Here is a 15,667-nt window from a genome sequence, read left to right as displayed (position 1 = left end):
GTAATTGATGGTGGATTTCAATGAATGAGCCAAAGGAAATGAAACACGGGTTTTCACCATCAATGGCAAAGTATTGCCATGGCAATGGGTGGCTTTGCCAGGAATAAACAAACAACAACAGGCCTCTTTCAGGAAAAAAGAATTTTCTGTTCTCACCTCACCATGTCTGTGCCATTGGACATCTTGGAGGGGAGAAGATAGTGTAGCCTACTTACGCAAGTCCTACAAATCTAGCTTCCCTCTCAGCGGGTACAATTAGATAATATCCAGAGCAAGAAGTCATCTTTATACTGGGGGATGGGAAGGCATCAACATATGCTTAATAATGATTTCAGTGCCTTGACTACTGTAATTCTTTTCCATTTTCTTACAGAAGGTGGATGGGCTCAGAAATAAGAGTGGTTTCTGCCACTCTTAGCTGGTGCTGCTTCAGGGAGGGACTGCTGACAGGGAAGGTTTTCTTAAGAGCAAAAACATGGGCTCACACTTAAATTAATAAAGAACTTTACAGAGAGCAAGGGAGCTAAGAAAGCACAAGCTGCCCTTTCCTCCACAGGCTCAGATCAGGCAGGAAATGTGCCCATGCACAGGCAGTGCTGTCCTCTCCCAACACAGCCTCTGAAGGTGGCCATCTGCCTCTGAAAGCTTTCTGGACATTCCTGGCTGCACCCAGTCCCTCAGAGGATGCAGTCCCACCACCTGGTGTGAGCTCTGGGTGTTTCCCCTCATCCCTGGGAGATGGACCTCAGCCACCACCCAGTCAAGGATTCAGCAGTGCTGGAGTCCTGCCTTGTATCCATGGACTGAATTACTTGCAGTTTTGCAAGCTCTTGTTCTGCCCATAGCTTATCAAATCCCAGGTGGGCACTTGGATATGCACTAAAGCCTTGCTGGGATGGTTCCTGAGGAAGATAGACATGGCCTGATGTTGATCTTGTGATTTTGTGGCTTGTAGAGCAGAAGCAATGGGCTATAGCCAGGTGGCCATGTGAAATCCAAGGAAGGGTAACCAGAAGTCAAAAGAAATCTCATCAGGAAGTCTAGTGTCCCCTGGTGAGGAGACAACATCCATGTGAAGGAGCTAACAGTGAGCCTGACTGTAGTAAATGTTTGTACCACTGGGTTGACCCCAGTAGTGTTTGTAAGCTGTCTAATGTAAACAGTCCGATGGGGAAGTGTTAAGACCTGTTAAAGTTTGCAAAACTTGTCTAACAGCAATACTATATTGAACAAAAAATCATCCTGTGTTGCTCCCCAGCCATTTGGCATTTTTTAGCTTTGCCTTGCCATTCTTAATAAAGTAATACTTAGGTGCTGCTTAAGTTTCCTATACTATATTTAATGTACTTTACAGTAAAGTCTTCAGGCTGAGGACTGTATCTGACAAAGCACTCATACCACACCTAGCACTCATTTCGATAGCAGCCTCCAGGCAGTATTGTAAAGGTTCATTATTACTACCAAGATTTGTCCTTATCCTGTCACTCTTCAAAGAAGGTCCATTCTTAACTACAGGTTTAACACAGCTGCTGTTTAAATGAGAATTTTCTTTTTTTTCATCTAAAAGAATCATACCAGTTCCAAGAAAATACGTTTTTTTAATTAATGTTGTTCATATAGAACTGTGCTTGATCTACCTATTCCTTCATTTAACCAGCTCAGAAAACAGGCAACAAATCAGAAGCATTCTTTTTCTTAGGGGAAAAAAAACAGGGGGGGGGGAAGCTATATTTGGGGTTTATTTTGCATAAGAAAATATTTTGTTTAGGAGTGACAATCAAAAGCATTCTCTCATACACTGTAATATTTTCCATGTGTGGCAGCTTGTTTTTCAGTGGTACAAATATGTGTAATAAAGGCCGAGGATAAAAATGAATCTAACAGTTTTTGCAGCAATTTTTATTCAATTTCATTTTCCTGTGGATACTGCCATTAGTCTTGCTGCTTGCAATATATGAAGCATAATTTTGAAAGGTTCATGAGGTTGTAGGGATCCAGTGAGAGATGACTGATTTCTCCCCCACACACATATACTCCACCCCACGCCCGCTCACCCACCCACCAGCAAAACATACTGCTGTACTATTTTTGGAAACAGGGAAAGGGCCTCCCTGTGAAAACAGAAAGCAGTGTATTTCTCAGTTACATCACTTTGCAATCTAATGCTGTGTTGTGCTCAGTGTTTTTGTGGTGATGCAAGTCTTTTTTTTCTTTCCTTTTTTTTTTTTTTTTTTTTTTTTTTTTTTTTTTCCCTTCAGCCGGTTGGATTTTCCCCATCTTACAGCACCTCGCAGGTCTCTTCTCTGAGCAGTACGTTGCCTGAGTGAGTGGAAACATACAGATCAGCTGCAGGTTTCTATCTACAAAAACAGAGTGAAAGAGAAAGAAAAGGGTTGGGAAAGCAGAAACAAATATTGACCTGGACTTAGAGAAAGACATCCAATGGCTGAATAAAGAACCCTGTTCATGTTTTGGGATATTCTTTCAACTGGCTGGAACGAGAGCGGATCAAAAGAATGGGAAATGCCAGCAGACCCTTTAGAAGAATTGCTTATTTCTTATGCCTTTTATCTGTGCTTTTGCTGACTGAAGGGAAGAAACCAGTGAAGCCAAAATGTCCTGCCTGGTGTACTTGTACCAAAGATAATGCTTTATGTGAAAATGCCAGATCTATTCCTCGCAGCGTTCCGCCTGATGTTATCTCACTGTAAGGGCTGTAAGCATTTGGTTATTTAATTTATGATTTAAAATGAACTAGGATGTGTGGTGCTCTCAGTGCATACAGAAGGATGCTTGCTGCAGGGAGTACCTCCAGCATTCAGAATCATCAGCTAATGTGTTAAAATTGTGCTGCATCCTTGAATTCTGATTTTTATATCTCTTTCATCTGTCTGTCTGTCTATGTATGTGCACACATCTCATTTCATACTTTGTTGTATAGTACATGAAACCTGTCACATTTTATTTGGGGGGGCGGGGGGGAAAGGTAATTTTTTTTACTTACATAAATGAATCTCTCTGTGATGACCAGATCAGTATTATAATCATGGATATATGGGGCTACATTAATGTACGGTTGTTTTTTTCTTCTTTACAGATCCTTTGTGAGATCTGCTTTTACTAAAATCCCAGAAGGGAGTTTTTTGCTCACACCATCTCTGCAGCTTCTGTGAGAAATATTTATATGATACAATTTTTGTTATGAAGTGTATATGTATTCATAAATATTTCAGAAAGGGTCTTAGTATTAATTTCATAAGAAACAGCAGCAGAAGATTTATTAAATCATAAAATACATGACTTTTGAGCAATTTGAAAGATAGTGCATGTTTAATTTTTACTTAGTATTTTGAAAGGCTGTCTGTTGTCAGTACTACTTTGAATGCTTACATGCTGAAGCTTTTGGTGACAGAATGCATGTTATCTTAATTATACTTTAATTAACATATCAGTAAGGACTTAAGTATTGCAACAACTATTCTTGTTTATTTTCTGCATTCCTGGGACCTGATCCCAGTATAGAGCTGTCCATTTGCAACTCCCATCGACTGTGAGCTCAGAACCCCTCAGATCAGGCCCATCACTGTGGTGGGACAGGTCCTGAAGTCCTTTTCCATGTAAAATTGCCATTGACTTCTGTGGAAGTTTAGTCACTTCAGTGGGAGTTTACCTTCATAGGACCTGGATTTGACCCTGTTTGTTATTTCATGGTCTTAAAACTAATGACAATTTTCTTCTAATTAAAGACTGAAATAGTTATTTTAAAATCAAATACTGTGATGAGGTATACACAGAAAGAGAATATTTTGGGATGTTTAACTATTAGCTGCATTTCAACATAGGATTTTTACAGGCTCGCAGGCTTTCCTAGAAATGTGGGCATACGATTATATAATTGTGAGCTATACAGAGGTAGAGGGGGTGTAACCTGAACTGTTTATAGTGGATGTGCTGCCAGCCTGACACACACCCAGATTTGTCTCAGAAATCCGGCAAGGCAGACTCCCCAGTGTGATCAAAACCAAAACTGGATGTCTGTCCCAAACCGCCTTCCGTGCGCTCTGGATGTGGTCAGAGGTGTAATGCTGCTGTACCGGAGCTCTCTGGCTGTCAAATTAAACTGGTGGCATACCGACAGCTGAAGCCTTGACCCTGGCTGTACTCTGCTACCTCAAGTGGAGCTGATAAGGAGGTGCAGACATACTGTACAATTTTGGATACAGGGTAAATAGGTAAATGCAGTTACTATGGAAACCTAAATGCTTTTCCATGGTGCTTTATTCCAAAGAAGCTTTTTTCAGGTGGTCACAGATCACAAAAGAGACACATTTCACATAATTGCTGCAATGGACTTTTCAAAGGAGAGGAAAAAAAAAGCAGCAGCACTGGTGAGGCTTGTATCTGAAGAGAGTGAGTAGGACATCATCTCTCTTGGCTACGATACACCACCTACACTTAGCAATCCCACTGCAAAGCAGGCAGATTTGGGCATGGTAGAGTAGGACAGACACAGTCATCTTATTTTGAGTTATTATAGTGCCTGGCACAGTGGGCTTGGGCAATATCTTATGGCATTTTGGTAATGATAATAATTTCCATTTCTACTGTGCAATGAAATGCACATTCTACGGTGCTGTTCATACATGCTGCAACAAAAACTGTGACCCCAGAAAAGCAGGGTTTGTTCCACTGTGGGCTTTGATGAGTGATGTGTTTTCCAGATATATTTTTAACGTGGTAGTTGAGCTGCTTGCCATCTTTGGAATGTCAGTCTGCTGATCTAAGGCAACTGACTCCTTAAACACAGACCATAGGAGCAGGATTGTGTCTGTGGGGACAACACTCCAGTTCGTACGTGGGAAAAAAAAAATTTCATCTTTGGCAGAAGATAGTAGGGGAAATAAGAATATGGAAAACTTACGTTAATTAAACATTTCAGGAAGTTTTAACTTTGCATGATTATAGCTGTATTGGTAGGTTTAATGTAGTCAACAGCAAGATTTAGCAGCTTATATGCATTTCTATAATAATAGAAATACATATGGAAATAATCTTCAGCATTACATTTTTGAAGTCCAAATGTAATTGGATATCTCCAATACAGCAGTCACAGATGTCTAAATATGGTGTAATTCTGCCGCTATTATTATTTACTACTATTTTTAATGTAGTGGCACCAATGGTCTCTGGAAAAATCATGGCCTTGAGCTAAACACGACCCGAAACTCCCAGTCCAGGGGAGCTTTTCTTGTGTAGTATGGATGGTATGCTCTGTGCTCTTCATGTGACAACAAAAATACAAAGAACCTACACAACTATGGTGAAGTGCCAGCAGGAATGTTCCCGAAATGTAGAGAAAACCTCCCAGCTCTCATCTTCAGCACTTTTACCTCAGTGTATCAGCAACATGCTGAGGGTGCCCTTATAAACGGATGACATGAAAGCCTGCAGAAAGAAGGGAGGTAATCATGGCATCAGGATTTGTACCTGCTAGCACTCTGCTGTTCCTGCCAAGTGATGCAGTCCCTAGCTACAGCACCAAACCTTCAGCCTCTATCCCTGGAAGCAGCAATTATGGTTTGAGGACAAGTTGGGGGAGAATATACTTTGTGCATCAAATACATCTGCTGTAGCCATTGGGGAGAGGTATGAGTTGGAAGGCAAATGAGCTCACCAAGTGCAAGACCTATGCTGTTAGCCTGGCAATCTCTAAAATAGCCATACTATTTAAAGAGATACCATCCTGTTCTGTAAATTATTGAGTAGCGTGCAGAAAAGGAAAAATTATCCAGTAAAATCAAATAATTAGTTTCAAGATTTAATAAATTGGTTGTCTGGTTCAAGAATTCTATAAAATTACTTGTTTTCTCTAAAACTGAAGTATTTCTTGATTTTGACAAAAAGGAGGAATTTCCTGCTTGTATTTTTTTCATGCATTTCATATAGAAATATACTGAAACTGGAAAAAACACAATCTGCAACAACCAACTGAGAAAATAAATTACATGCAATTTATTCTGAATGTAAACACCAACATAAGAGATTAACTCATTAAGTGGATTAATTAGTACTTGGAAATCTAGCATTCCTGAATGTCTAAGGATGCCATAGTATGAATCTATTTTTCCATCAGGTCAATTGATTCAATTGATTAAAATATAGGTATGCATGTATTATTACACTGGGGTAAAGTCCAGTGTACTTTATGATGTCCCACCACATTAAAAGGGTAGCAGTCCAGGGCTAGATTATAATGGACAAATGCTAACATGGCTGATAAGCAAAAATAAAGCAGGAAAAATCAATACTACATATACAGTCCATTTTTAATGCTTACAAAATTACATAAAATTAAATGTGCTGCTGGTATTTTTACTGTTAGATGTATATGCTAAGAGTATCTCCAAGAGGTATAATGAGTTCTTAAAAATAATTCTGACTTGAACACTGACTGAATTTAAGAGATTTTTCTTTTTTTTCACAGTAACTTTCAGTACCCTTGGGTTAAATACACTCAGAAGTTTAACTTAAGAGTTAAAGGATTTTCCTTCCTGCCAGTGTTGCAAATTCAACCTGATGTCAGGCTAACCAGCAATTTAAACCAAGACAATTTAAACCTCTATAGTACTTGAAGATTTCATTGTTGTCCTAGTATATCTCCAGAGGCACTTGTACAATCCCATTGTTTTACTGGCATGATAAACCCACATTTACATCCCACAGAAGTCAAAGGAATTTTATCAGATGGCCCCAGTAGGCAATTGTTGGATCCTTCCCTTTGCACCACACTGTGGTGCAATATATTAGCCTTACAGTCCTATAGTGCTTGCACAGAAAAAAACATGCAACCAGGCAGTGGGAATTTGGCCTTGCTGAACCATTTTCTAAGCTGCTGATAACCTAATGGTCTTTTGTTTTGCATTTCTTTATGCAGGTTGTTTACGTCCAACACTTTTGATGTTATTAGTGATGATGCTTTCATGGGCCTTCCTCATCTAGAATATTTGTGAGTGGACAAAAGTGTATTTCCTGGCATTATTGAATAGAGTGGGTGGGCTTCCAATTTCCAGGCATTGCTTGACCAGAATCACTTTACGACCTGTTACAGGTTCATAGAGAACAACAACATTAAGTCCATTTCAAGAAATACTTTCAGAGGACTGAAATCTCTAATTCACTTGTAAGTAAAGTGATTAAATATATAACTTTGTATATTTCATATAGTAACTGAACTACTGTGTTGTTTAATTTCTCATTTTCATATATAACTTTTCACAGTTGTTTAAGTGGCATTAATAGTAATTTGATTAGAATATTAATCTTCGTGTTTCCACACAAAGACTTCCAAACTGTGGTATGTGTAGAAGGCAAAGACACAAACAGCTTCCAAGCACTACATGTTTGGCAGTAGTTCCCTGACTTTCTCTGCTTGGAGCACAGGGGATTTCCAGCTGAGCATGTAGGAGCAGGGAGGAGTATGAATTGGGAATCTTGGCACTGAATGAGGTGAGTCCCAGTTTGGGACTTGGAAAGGAGGAAGGGGGGAGCTGTGGTTAGGAATGTGAGAGGCTGAGGAATGGACCCACACCTCTTCCCAGGTACTCCAGTCTGACATGGATTCAGGAGAATATTACAGACATTCTTGGGACAGGCCATCACTGTCTGTGCCCATGTCCTCTGATGGAGTAATAGTACACAGAAGAATTTGATTAAATCAAACTTGAAAACTCCCACCCAGAACACTTTTAAATAGAAGACTTGCAACAAGATATATTTGTTACAACTTACTGATCTACTTCTTCCATTCTGCACCTGCCCTACTCTGCACCCTGTCCTCTCCTGCATGGGAGCAGGAGCATCCCACAGTCAGGACCTGTCATACACTGACCCTGGGATCTGCTTACCATTCCTTGTGTGCTGCTCAGCTCTCTGGCTGTTTTGGAAACATGGCCACCTCTTGCCCTCTGACGTGGTGCAGCCCCTTGCTGCATTAGCTGGGTGGGGAAATTGCTCCAGGGCACTCTGGATGCCAGTGTGCTGTAGAGCAATGCTCCCCGTGCCCTCACCAGCAGGAGCATTTCTCACACTGTGCTCAGTAGGTGAGACACACACTGGCAACAAATACCTGCAACATTTCACTGCAAACAAGAGTAGCTTCCTTGTCTCTGAGCTAGGAAGACAGTTTTTATACAGGCTTTTGTCTCTTATCTTACAGCAAGTTTATCTTTTAGCAATAATTTAATTTAATGAGGAATAAACTTTTTAAAAACAAAATACACACTATAAGAAAACAGAAAAAAAATACAAAATAAGAAAAGGAGAAAAGTCTGTAGCGTTCCTGACCCAGTTCTGAGCATCTGCATTCTGAAGCATGTCACGTGGTGAGTGTCATAGGCAGGGGAGGGCATCCTGACCTTTTGGGCTTAACATGATAACCTCTAAGAGGGTTTTGAAACAGGGCCATTTAACTTTTTCTTTCATATATTTTGACAGAGGAGAGAAAGCAGAGATTCCATTTTAAACAGTTAATGCATAAATATAATAGTTGAATTGCAATTCACCACATCTTCACCACCTAGTAAATGTACCATAAAACACTTTATGCTTACCCTTTCGGTCAGGGCAAGATTTACAGCTGGCTGGAACCAAGCCTACTGTGACCACTCATGTAGATAAAGTTACTTATGGAATGGCTCTAGGTCTGAGAAAGAGGAACAAGAGAGGAGAGGGAAAGAGGTACAGGCAAAGGCTGTGCACATCCCATAACATCCACATTAGAGGTACAGGCAGAATTATGCTCTTAGGAAAAAAAGGTAGCTGGATAAGGCTGGTAACTTGGACCCTATCTTCAAAATATTTATGCACATGAATAACTGTATATACACAAATGGGTCCAGTACATTATTTATCATATTCATTTACTTATTTAGTAGCTGCTACTGCCAGTGAACAAATTGCTTTTCTAAAACAGAGGAAGGCACAGATTCTTCTCCACAGAGCATATAGTCCACGGCTAATGTCTTGTCTTGCTGTTGCATTGGTTTCTGGGGATGCTTCAGGAGTTTCACAAGAGAAAACATATGCAAAAGACAGATCTACATTTGAGGAGCAACTGCCACTTGCATGCACATTTTTGGGACATAGATTTGTGCATCATGCTGCTATTGTCCATGGAGCACAATTCACAAAAACAATGAGAAATTCATGGTGAATAACTGCAAAGGCACTACTAGCTTAATCTGCTTGAAGAACCACTCCCCATCTTTTGGGGCAGATTGCATATACACATAAAGAATTATCATTTGGCACTCCGAGGCACTTTTCATTTAAGAAACAAGAGTCCTTGTGTACATAAAATGTATTAAAAATAGTAATAGTGAATGAGCATGCAAATAAGTTTTGTGAAGTTAGACAAGATGAACTTTGTTCTATTTATTCTATTTACTTCATTTTTGCAACATAAATTCTGGAATGCAGTAAGCTATCCAAACATTTTTACTTCCATAATGCAATTAACTTCAATAATAACAGTGTGTCCTTATTGTAAAAGACAGCCATCTAGAATTTATTATTGTGCAAAAGGATTTATTTTCCGGTCATAGTAAATTTAACAACAGAAAAATTTTGAAAAGATTGCATTTTTTTACTAATTTACTAATTTAATGTCCAAATCTTACAGTTAGCACTGGATAATTTCTATGCACAATACATAATTTTGATTGCATTGCTCTCAGAACTGTAATCATTAATTTAACTGCATGTTTGAGCCATCCTTTACTCATATATCCAAATACCACGCACAGCACTGTCTAGGCAAGACAGTGTTTTCTAATATGTAAGCATGCTTTTTAACAGTGGACTGTATAATACATACTTTTGATTCAAAAATTGGTAAATGCATAAGCCTTGCTTAAATTCTGTCAGTCATGTACCCATGGTAGTGGTGAACCACTCCTACTTCCAAGTACACCCTCTCCTTTAGTTTGCTATATAATAACATATAAAAACAATATATGCCATTAAACTTGTCTCAGCTTGCAAATCCACTCAGCTTTCTCCATGTGAGTTATCTGACTTTTAAAGAATTGCTCTGGAGCATAAAATTGCACATAAGTGAAGCACATAATACATTCACATATAGTGTTACAATCAGAAGTACTTTGAAAGTGGTGAAGTCAGAATGGACTAATGGAAGCATCCCCTATTTACTATTACTGATCAAACGCTTATTTTGAAATGAGGCAGCAGACCTAGTACATGTGGGCTTGTTCTTGTACTTAAGTTTGTGCCTAAGTCTTTGCTTGGCTAGAGAAATCGTGGTTGATAAATAACACTTATGTTTACAAGGTAAAACAGAAGAGGTTCTAAATCTTACTAGCTACAGATTCTAACTGGGATCTTAATCAAGAATGATTTCTTTCCATTTTTGTTTCTTCTCATAAGTAATAAATAATTCTGTTAATTGGAAGAGGCATAGACTGTACCCTACAACATTATTATTTTTCAGTCATGCCCTCTGTGACATCTGAGACCTTTGGCAGACTCACAGAGACAGTCAGACTGAAATGTAATATACTGTTTGTTCAAAGCCTGCTCACATTTCTTTGTCACTCTTGATAGCTGGAATACTCACTGAATTTAAACAAGTTTTCCCAACATTGAAAACTGGGAATTAATAACATTTTTTTGCTGGTCTAATACACTTTTATACATTCACATGCACATGCCAGGAAAGTAGTTCACACCGATCAGCATTTTATTGCCTATTACTGCATATTTTCAAAAACTGTGAACTAAACCTAAGCCCATCAGCCCATATTAGAAAGATTTTCTTTCCAGAAGACATACAAGAAAGTGGGGAAATTGCAGTGATATGAGCACCATGTATTAGGATCTCATAGGGAAAACATCAGTAGATCCAATCATGACTAATTATTTTAAAACGTTAAATGGTGTTGGCAAAATACCAAAGGTGATAGCACTTTTTACTCTGCTAAGTGAAGTAATGCAAATGCTGCAAGGCTGCTGAAGAGTGAGAAAACAGAAGGAGGCATGGCATTTTAGTGGAAGGAAAAGTCACAAAGTAAATGAGCTATTCTTAAAAGCAGTATTTTAGAACTAAGTGCTGGAGAATACCAGTGTTCTTTGCCGTAAGTAAAAAACCCCACACAGTGTATTTCTATTTGCAAAAATGTGTAGTTTCATGAACAACTAGCACTAATATTGAAGTGTTTTCTTTTACAGGAGTCTTGCAAATAATAATCTCCAGTCACTTCCAAAAGACATATTTAAAGGCTTGGATTCTTTAACAAATGTGTAAGAAATCAATTAATTAATATTTTAATTATAATAGAAGTATAAAGAGATTATTTTAGAGGACATTCTGAGTAACCATTCAAACCAGCAGCCAGTAATGGATCTTGTTACTGGGTAGAGACTACACAGTATGAGTAGGCTTGGTTTTTTTTGTCTGCTGTTGTTGAGAATTTGTGATGGTTTTGAATATTCCACCAGTTATGAAGATAAGTAATATTGTTAGTAGTTATGTAAGAAAGCTGCATGTTCATTAAGATTTGGTGAATAAGAAGGGAGGATCCTTAGGGATGCATGAGAGACCAAGGCATGCAGGGAAGGTGGAAGATATTTAATGGAGTAATATTTTAATGTGCAAGCAATTCCTGGGAAAGCTAACTTCTATCAATAAAGCATGTGTCTAAGTAAGTATCCCATACTAAATCTAATTGCAATCCAGATCAAAACATCAGCTTGTTTAAATATAAATTATATATATATATATATATATATATATAAATATATCAGTAAAAATACAAAATATAGATAAACAGATAAATCTTATAATTGCTTTAGTGAATAGATCCTGTTTACAATATACCAAATCCTGTTCCATCTGATCTGGGATAATAAGCTCAGAAAATCCTCTGCCTGCTCCCAGTGTTAACAGGGTATGCTGAATTGCTAGAGCAGAGCTGCAGTAGTGAGATGTGGCCATGGGCAGCATATCTGGAGCATTACCTGGCAAGGCTGATCGTGGCCAGGTGGTTACACAGTCTGGTCCTGGCGCTCGCTGTTCCTGTACATAGGATCAGAAATCTGACTGAAGACAGCTGTAAAGCCTTAAACAGGACTCCTTTGCTTGTCTCTCCTGAAGCCCTAAATGAGTGTATCTAAAGGAGACAGTGAATACTGACTGGCTGACCATCAGGTTACATTAATTCCTATTTTGTTGAATGCTTCTACTGAGAAAGGGTAATCCAAAGGGAACAGGGGTCATTAGTTTGGGAGGCTTTTGTCTACCTGTAAACTTGGAGAAATCGATAAAAATTTCTGACTGATCACCAAGTTAAGCTCTCCTTGATTACCTTAATATAATTAAATCTGTGTGGGTTCTGGTATGTAGATTTAACCATGGGTCAGGACAAATTAAGCCAGGAAGGCCTCAAGTGAGAAGAAGCAAGAGGGCACATGTTTAACAAGAGACTGTTTTGTTGTTCTCAAAAAGAAATACATTACCTGACTGCTTATTTTCAGTGCATGATTTATTTGTTGTAGAGATCTTAGAGGCAATGCATTTAATTGTGACTGCAAACTGAAGTGGTTAGTGGAGTGGCTGGGCAGCACCAATGCAACTGTTGAAGACATTTACTGTGAAAGCCCACCAGAATATAAGAAGCGCAAAATCAATAGCCTCTCTCCAAAAGAGTTTGATTGCATTATTACAGGTAATGTGCCTCAAATTATTTAATCTTGTTAAAGTCAAAGCTGTAGTTTTTCATTCTAGAACCCATTTTTGCAGGAACACTCCATTCTGGATGGAATTTCTACTAAAATCAACATTAACTCTGCTGGTCTAAGTGTGACATGGGAATCATTTGGGAGCAGGGTCCTATATTTCAGTATCTACTCAAACTTAGGATGTTACATAATGCTTTGGAAAACTGGAACATAAAACAGTACCCTTTTTATTGAGGAAGATTGAAAACGAAATTGCAGTACTCCTTTATCAACAGAAAAATTTGACTAGTGATGAAATACTGTAATTTGTAATAAATTGGTATCTGAAAAGCAGATGTTTTTTTCAGTACAGTATGTCAAGTATCTCTGTAATTATCATCTGTTGTGTGACATTTGCAGAATTTGAAGTTTATCAGTCCCTGCCATACCAATCTCTGTCAGTAGATACCTTCTCATATATGAATGATGAACATGTGGTTATTGCTCAGCCTTTTACTGGAAAATGCATCTTTCTTGAATGGGACCATGTGGAAGTGATGTTCAGGAATTACGACAACATTACAGGTATGAACACTGCTTGACAAATAACATTGCAAAAAATTATCCAAAAAATGGTACTAATCCTGTTTCTTACTTTTGTTTTTATAGGTACTTCAACTGTTGTGTGTAAGCCTATAGTTATTGAGAGTCAGCTGTATGTCATTGTCGCACAGCTGTTTGGAGGCTCCCACATATATAAAAGAGATATTTTTGCTAATAAGTTTATAAAAATTCAAGATATTGAAATCCTTAAAATCCGAAAACCCAATGACATTGAAACTTTCAGGATTGCTGAAGACTGGTATTTTGTTGTTGCAGACAGTTCAAAGGCTGGTTTCACCACGGTTTACAAGTGGAATGGCAATGGATTTTATTCCCATCAGTCTCTGCACGCCTGGTACAGAGATACTGATGTGGAGTATCTTGAAATATCTGGCAAACCACATTTAATTCTGTCAAGTAGTTCACAAAGACCTGTAATATATCAATGGAACAAAGGAACAAATGAATTTGTTAAACGGTTTGATATTCAAGATATGGAAGATGCATATGCAGTGAAGCATTTCAAGGTGAAAGAGGATGTATACATTTGCTTAACAAGATTTATTGGGGACTCTAAAGTAATGAAATGGGGTGGTTCAGCATTTCTGGATTTACAAAGGATGCCATCCCGAGGGTCAATGGTATTCCAACCACTTCAGATAAATAATTATCAATATGCCATTCTTGGAAGTGATTATTCTTTCACTCAAGTCTATTATTGGGATGCGGAAAAGGCAAAATTCGTGAAGTTTCAAGAATTAAACGTGCAGGCACCAAGATCTTTCATACATGTCTCCATCGATAAACGAGATTTTCTCTTTGCTTCAAGTTTTAAGGGAACTACATTGATTTATAAACATGTCATAGTTGACTTAAGCGCATGACACTCATAATTCTGAGATTACATCAGACTTTCTGCCGTAAGCGGACAAAATGAACTAAATGCATGATGACTCTCTTATCTTACTTCCAAATGAATGCCTTTAAAAGTTGAGATTGCTAGAACAAAGTATTACTAGTATCTTCATCTTTAATTGTCAAGTCTAGTGGTGTTGGAAGTTGCATTTTTTAACAAAAAGAAATTAAATTAACTGTTATTTGCATCCACAATATGTAAATACATGTGCAACTGCATCTGTTGCTATAAAGAATATTAAGATGTACTTTTCCATTTATTTATTCACCTGTTTGAAACAACTGCCAAATAAAATGTTTACATTTTGTGTCTTTCACATTCCAAATATTATTTGCAGGTGATACTTTTTATTTGTGTATATATTATACACATATAAAATAAAGCCAAGAAGGCATATTGCCCAGTGCAGTGTTGTACTGCATAGAAGATGCACGAAAGATCAGGTGGGTTTTACTAATAACAAGAAGTTCTTTATAAAAATACTGCATTGAAACACAAGCCTATAAACTATCACCTGGACAATCCTTGCACTTATGTAAAGCTTCACTGACTTAAACAGAACTCTAACCAGACAAAAAGAATTCAGTTATCTAGATGTGCTTGTAGGATAAAGGGTTCAGTTATGCACATCTAATTGTAGGATAGGCCTTTGTACTGTGTATAGCTATTTCTAAAAATCTAAAATCAGCTTGGCAGAAGAAAAGACAAGGTAAAGGTCTGTGTTTCTTCACCTATGCTGAAGCAGTACAAAACAAATCTCTTGTACAGCACTGGGGCTGTTACTGTGCTGAAAGCTAGAAGCAAAGCTTATTTTTCAGCTAGCATTATTTCTATAGCTGAACTGTCACACATCACTTGCATGAATTTTGTATCCTTGTCAAGTCTTTCCACTGGAATTGCAATTATTTAGTCTCCAATGAATTTATTCCTTATTCTGAATGAAGCTAGCAAATGGGAAGTAATTTTTTTCCACAACCCTGCAATGAGTCTTAGTACCAAGTACTTTTTAAATTCAGGGAACTTTGAATGTGTCAGGATAAAGTCAATTTCTATAGTGTATACTACTCAAGGGAAGCTAACTATATCTTAAATTGTGCCAAATCTGAATGTGGCATCAAAATCCATTGCAAGCTCAAAGTTAAAATAGTCTTTTGTTTACATTCATCTAGTGCACCACTTGCGAGAAACCTACGCTGATGCTAAAGATGATTCGGTGCAGCTCAGGAAGAAAGCTCAAGTTTATTTTAGAAACCTTTCTATTCAGATAAGTTATCAAGCATTGTGCTTCAGTGCCATCTTTAAAATAGATACATGAATACTGTGTTCATTTCTAGACATTTCTACCATTCACAGATGTTGACTGGTGAATAAAACTAATAGTACTGTGCATGTCAGCTGATCACATGAGCTGATTAA

At 38.0% G+C, this 15,667-nt stretch overlaps 1 protein-coding gene across 4 annotated transcripts in view; it reads left to right on the top strand.

Annotated features, from left to right (window-relative positions):
• The window catches only part of LGI1 (leucine rich glioma inactivated 1), a 29,677-nt gene extending 15,101 nt beyond the window's left edge, over positions 1–14,576 (top strand). For 3 of the 4 annotated variants that reach the window (XM_021539681.4, XM_021539673.4, XM_085583648.1), the window contains exons 2-9: positions 2,259–2,707; positions 3,098–3,169; positions 6,935–7,006; positions 7,109–7,180; positions 11,245–11,316; positions 12,571–12,740; positions 13,153–13,317; positions 13,402–14,576. In XM_021539681.4, coding sequence (XP_021395356.1) covers positions 2,517–2,707; positions 3,098–3,169; positions 6,935–7,006; positions 7,109–7,180; positions 11,245–11,316; positions 12,571–12,740; positions 13,153–13,317; positions 13,402–14,219 — 1,632 coding nt within the window. In that variant the 5' untranslated portion in view covers positions 2,259–2,516 and the 3' untranslated portion in view covers positions 14,220–14,576. Of the gene's footprint in view, positions 1–2,258; positions 2,717–3,097; positions 3,170–6,934; positions 7,007–7,108; positions 7,181–11,244; positions 11,317–12,570; positions 12,741–13,152; positions 13,318–13,401 lie in introns of all 4 variants that reach the window. The other variant, XM_021539700.4, reaches the window with a different exon arrangement.
• The last annotated feature ends 1,091 nt before the right edge of the window (positions 14,577–15,667 follow it).

Source organism: Lonchura striata, chromosome 6 (assembly GCF_050655825.1).
Source record: "Lonchura striata isolate lonStrDom1 chromosome 6, ASM5065582v1, whole genome shotgun sequence".
NCBI lineage: Eukaryota > Metazoa > Chordata > Aves > Passeriformes > Estrildidae > Lonchura > Lonchura striata.
Note: the sequence above shows the minus strand (reverse complement) of the source record. Positions and strands in the feature narration are given on the sequence as shown.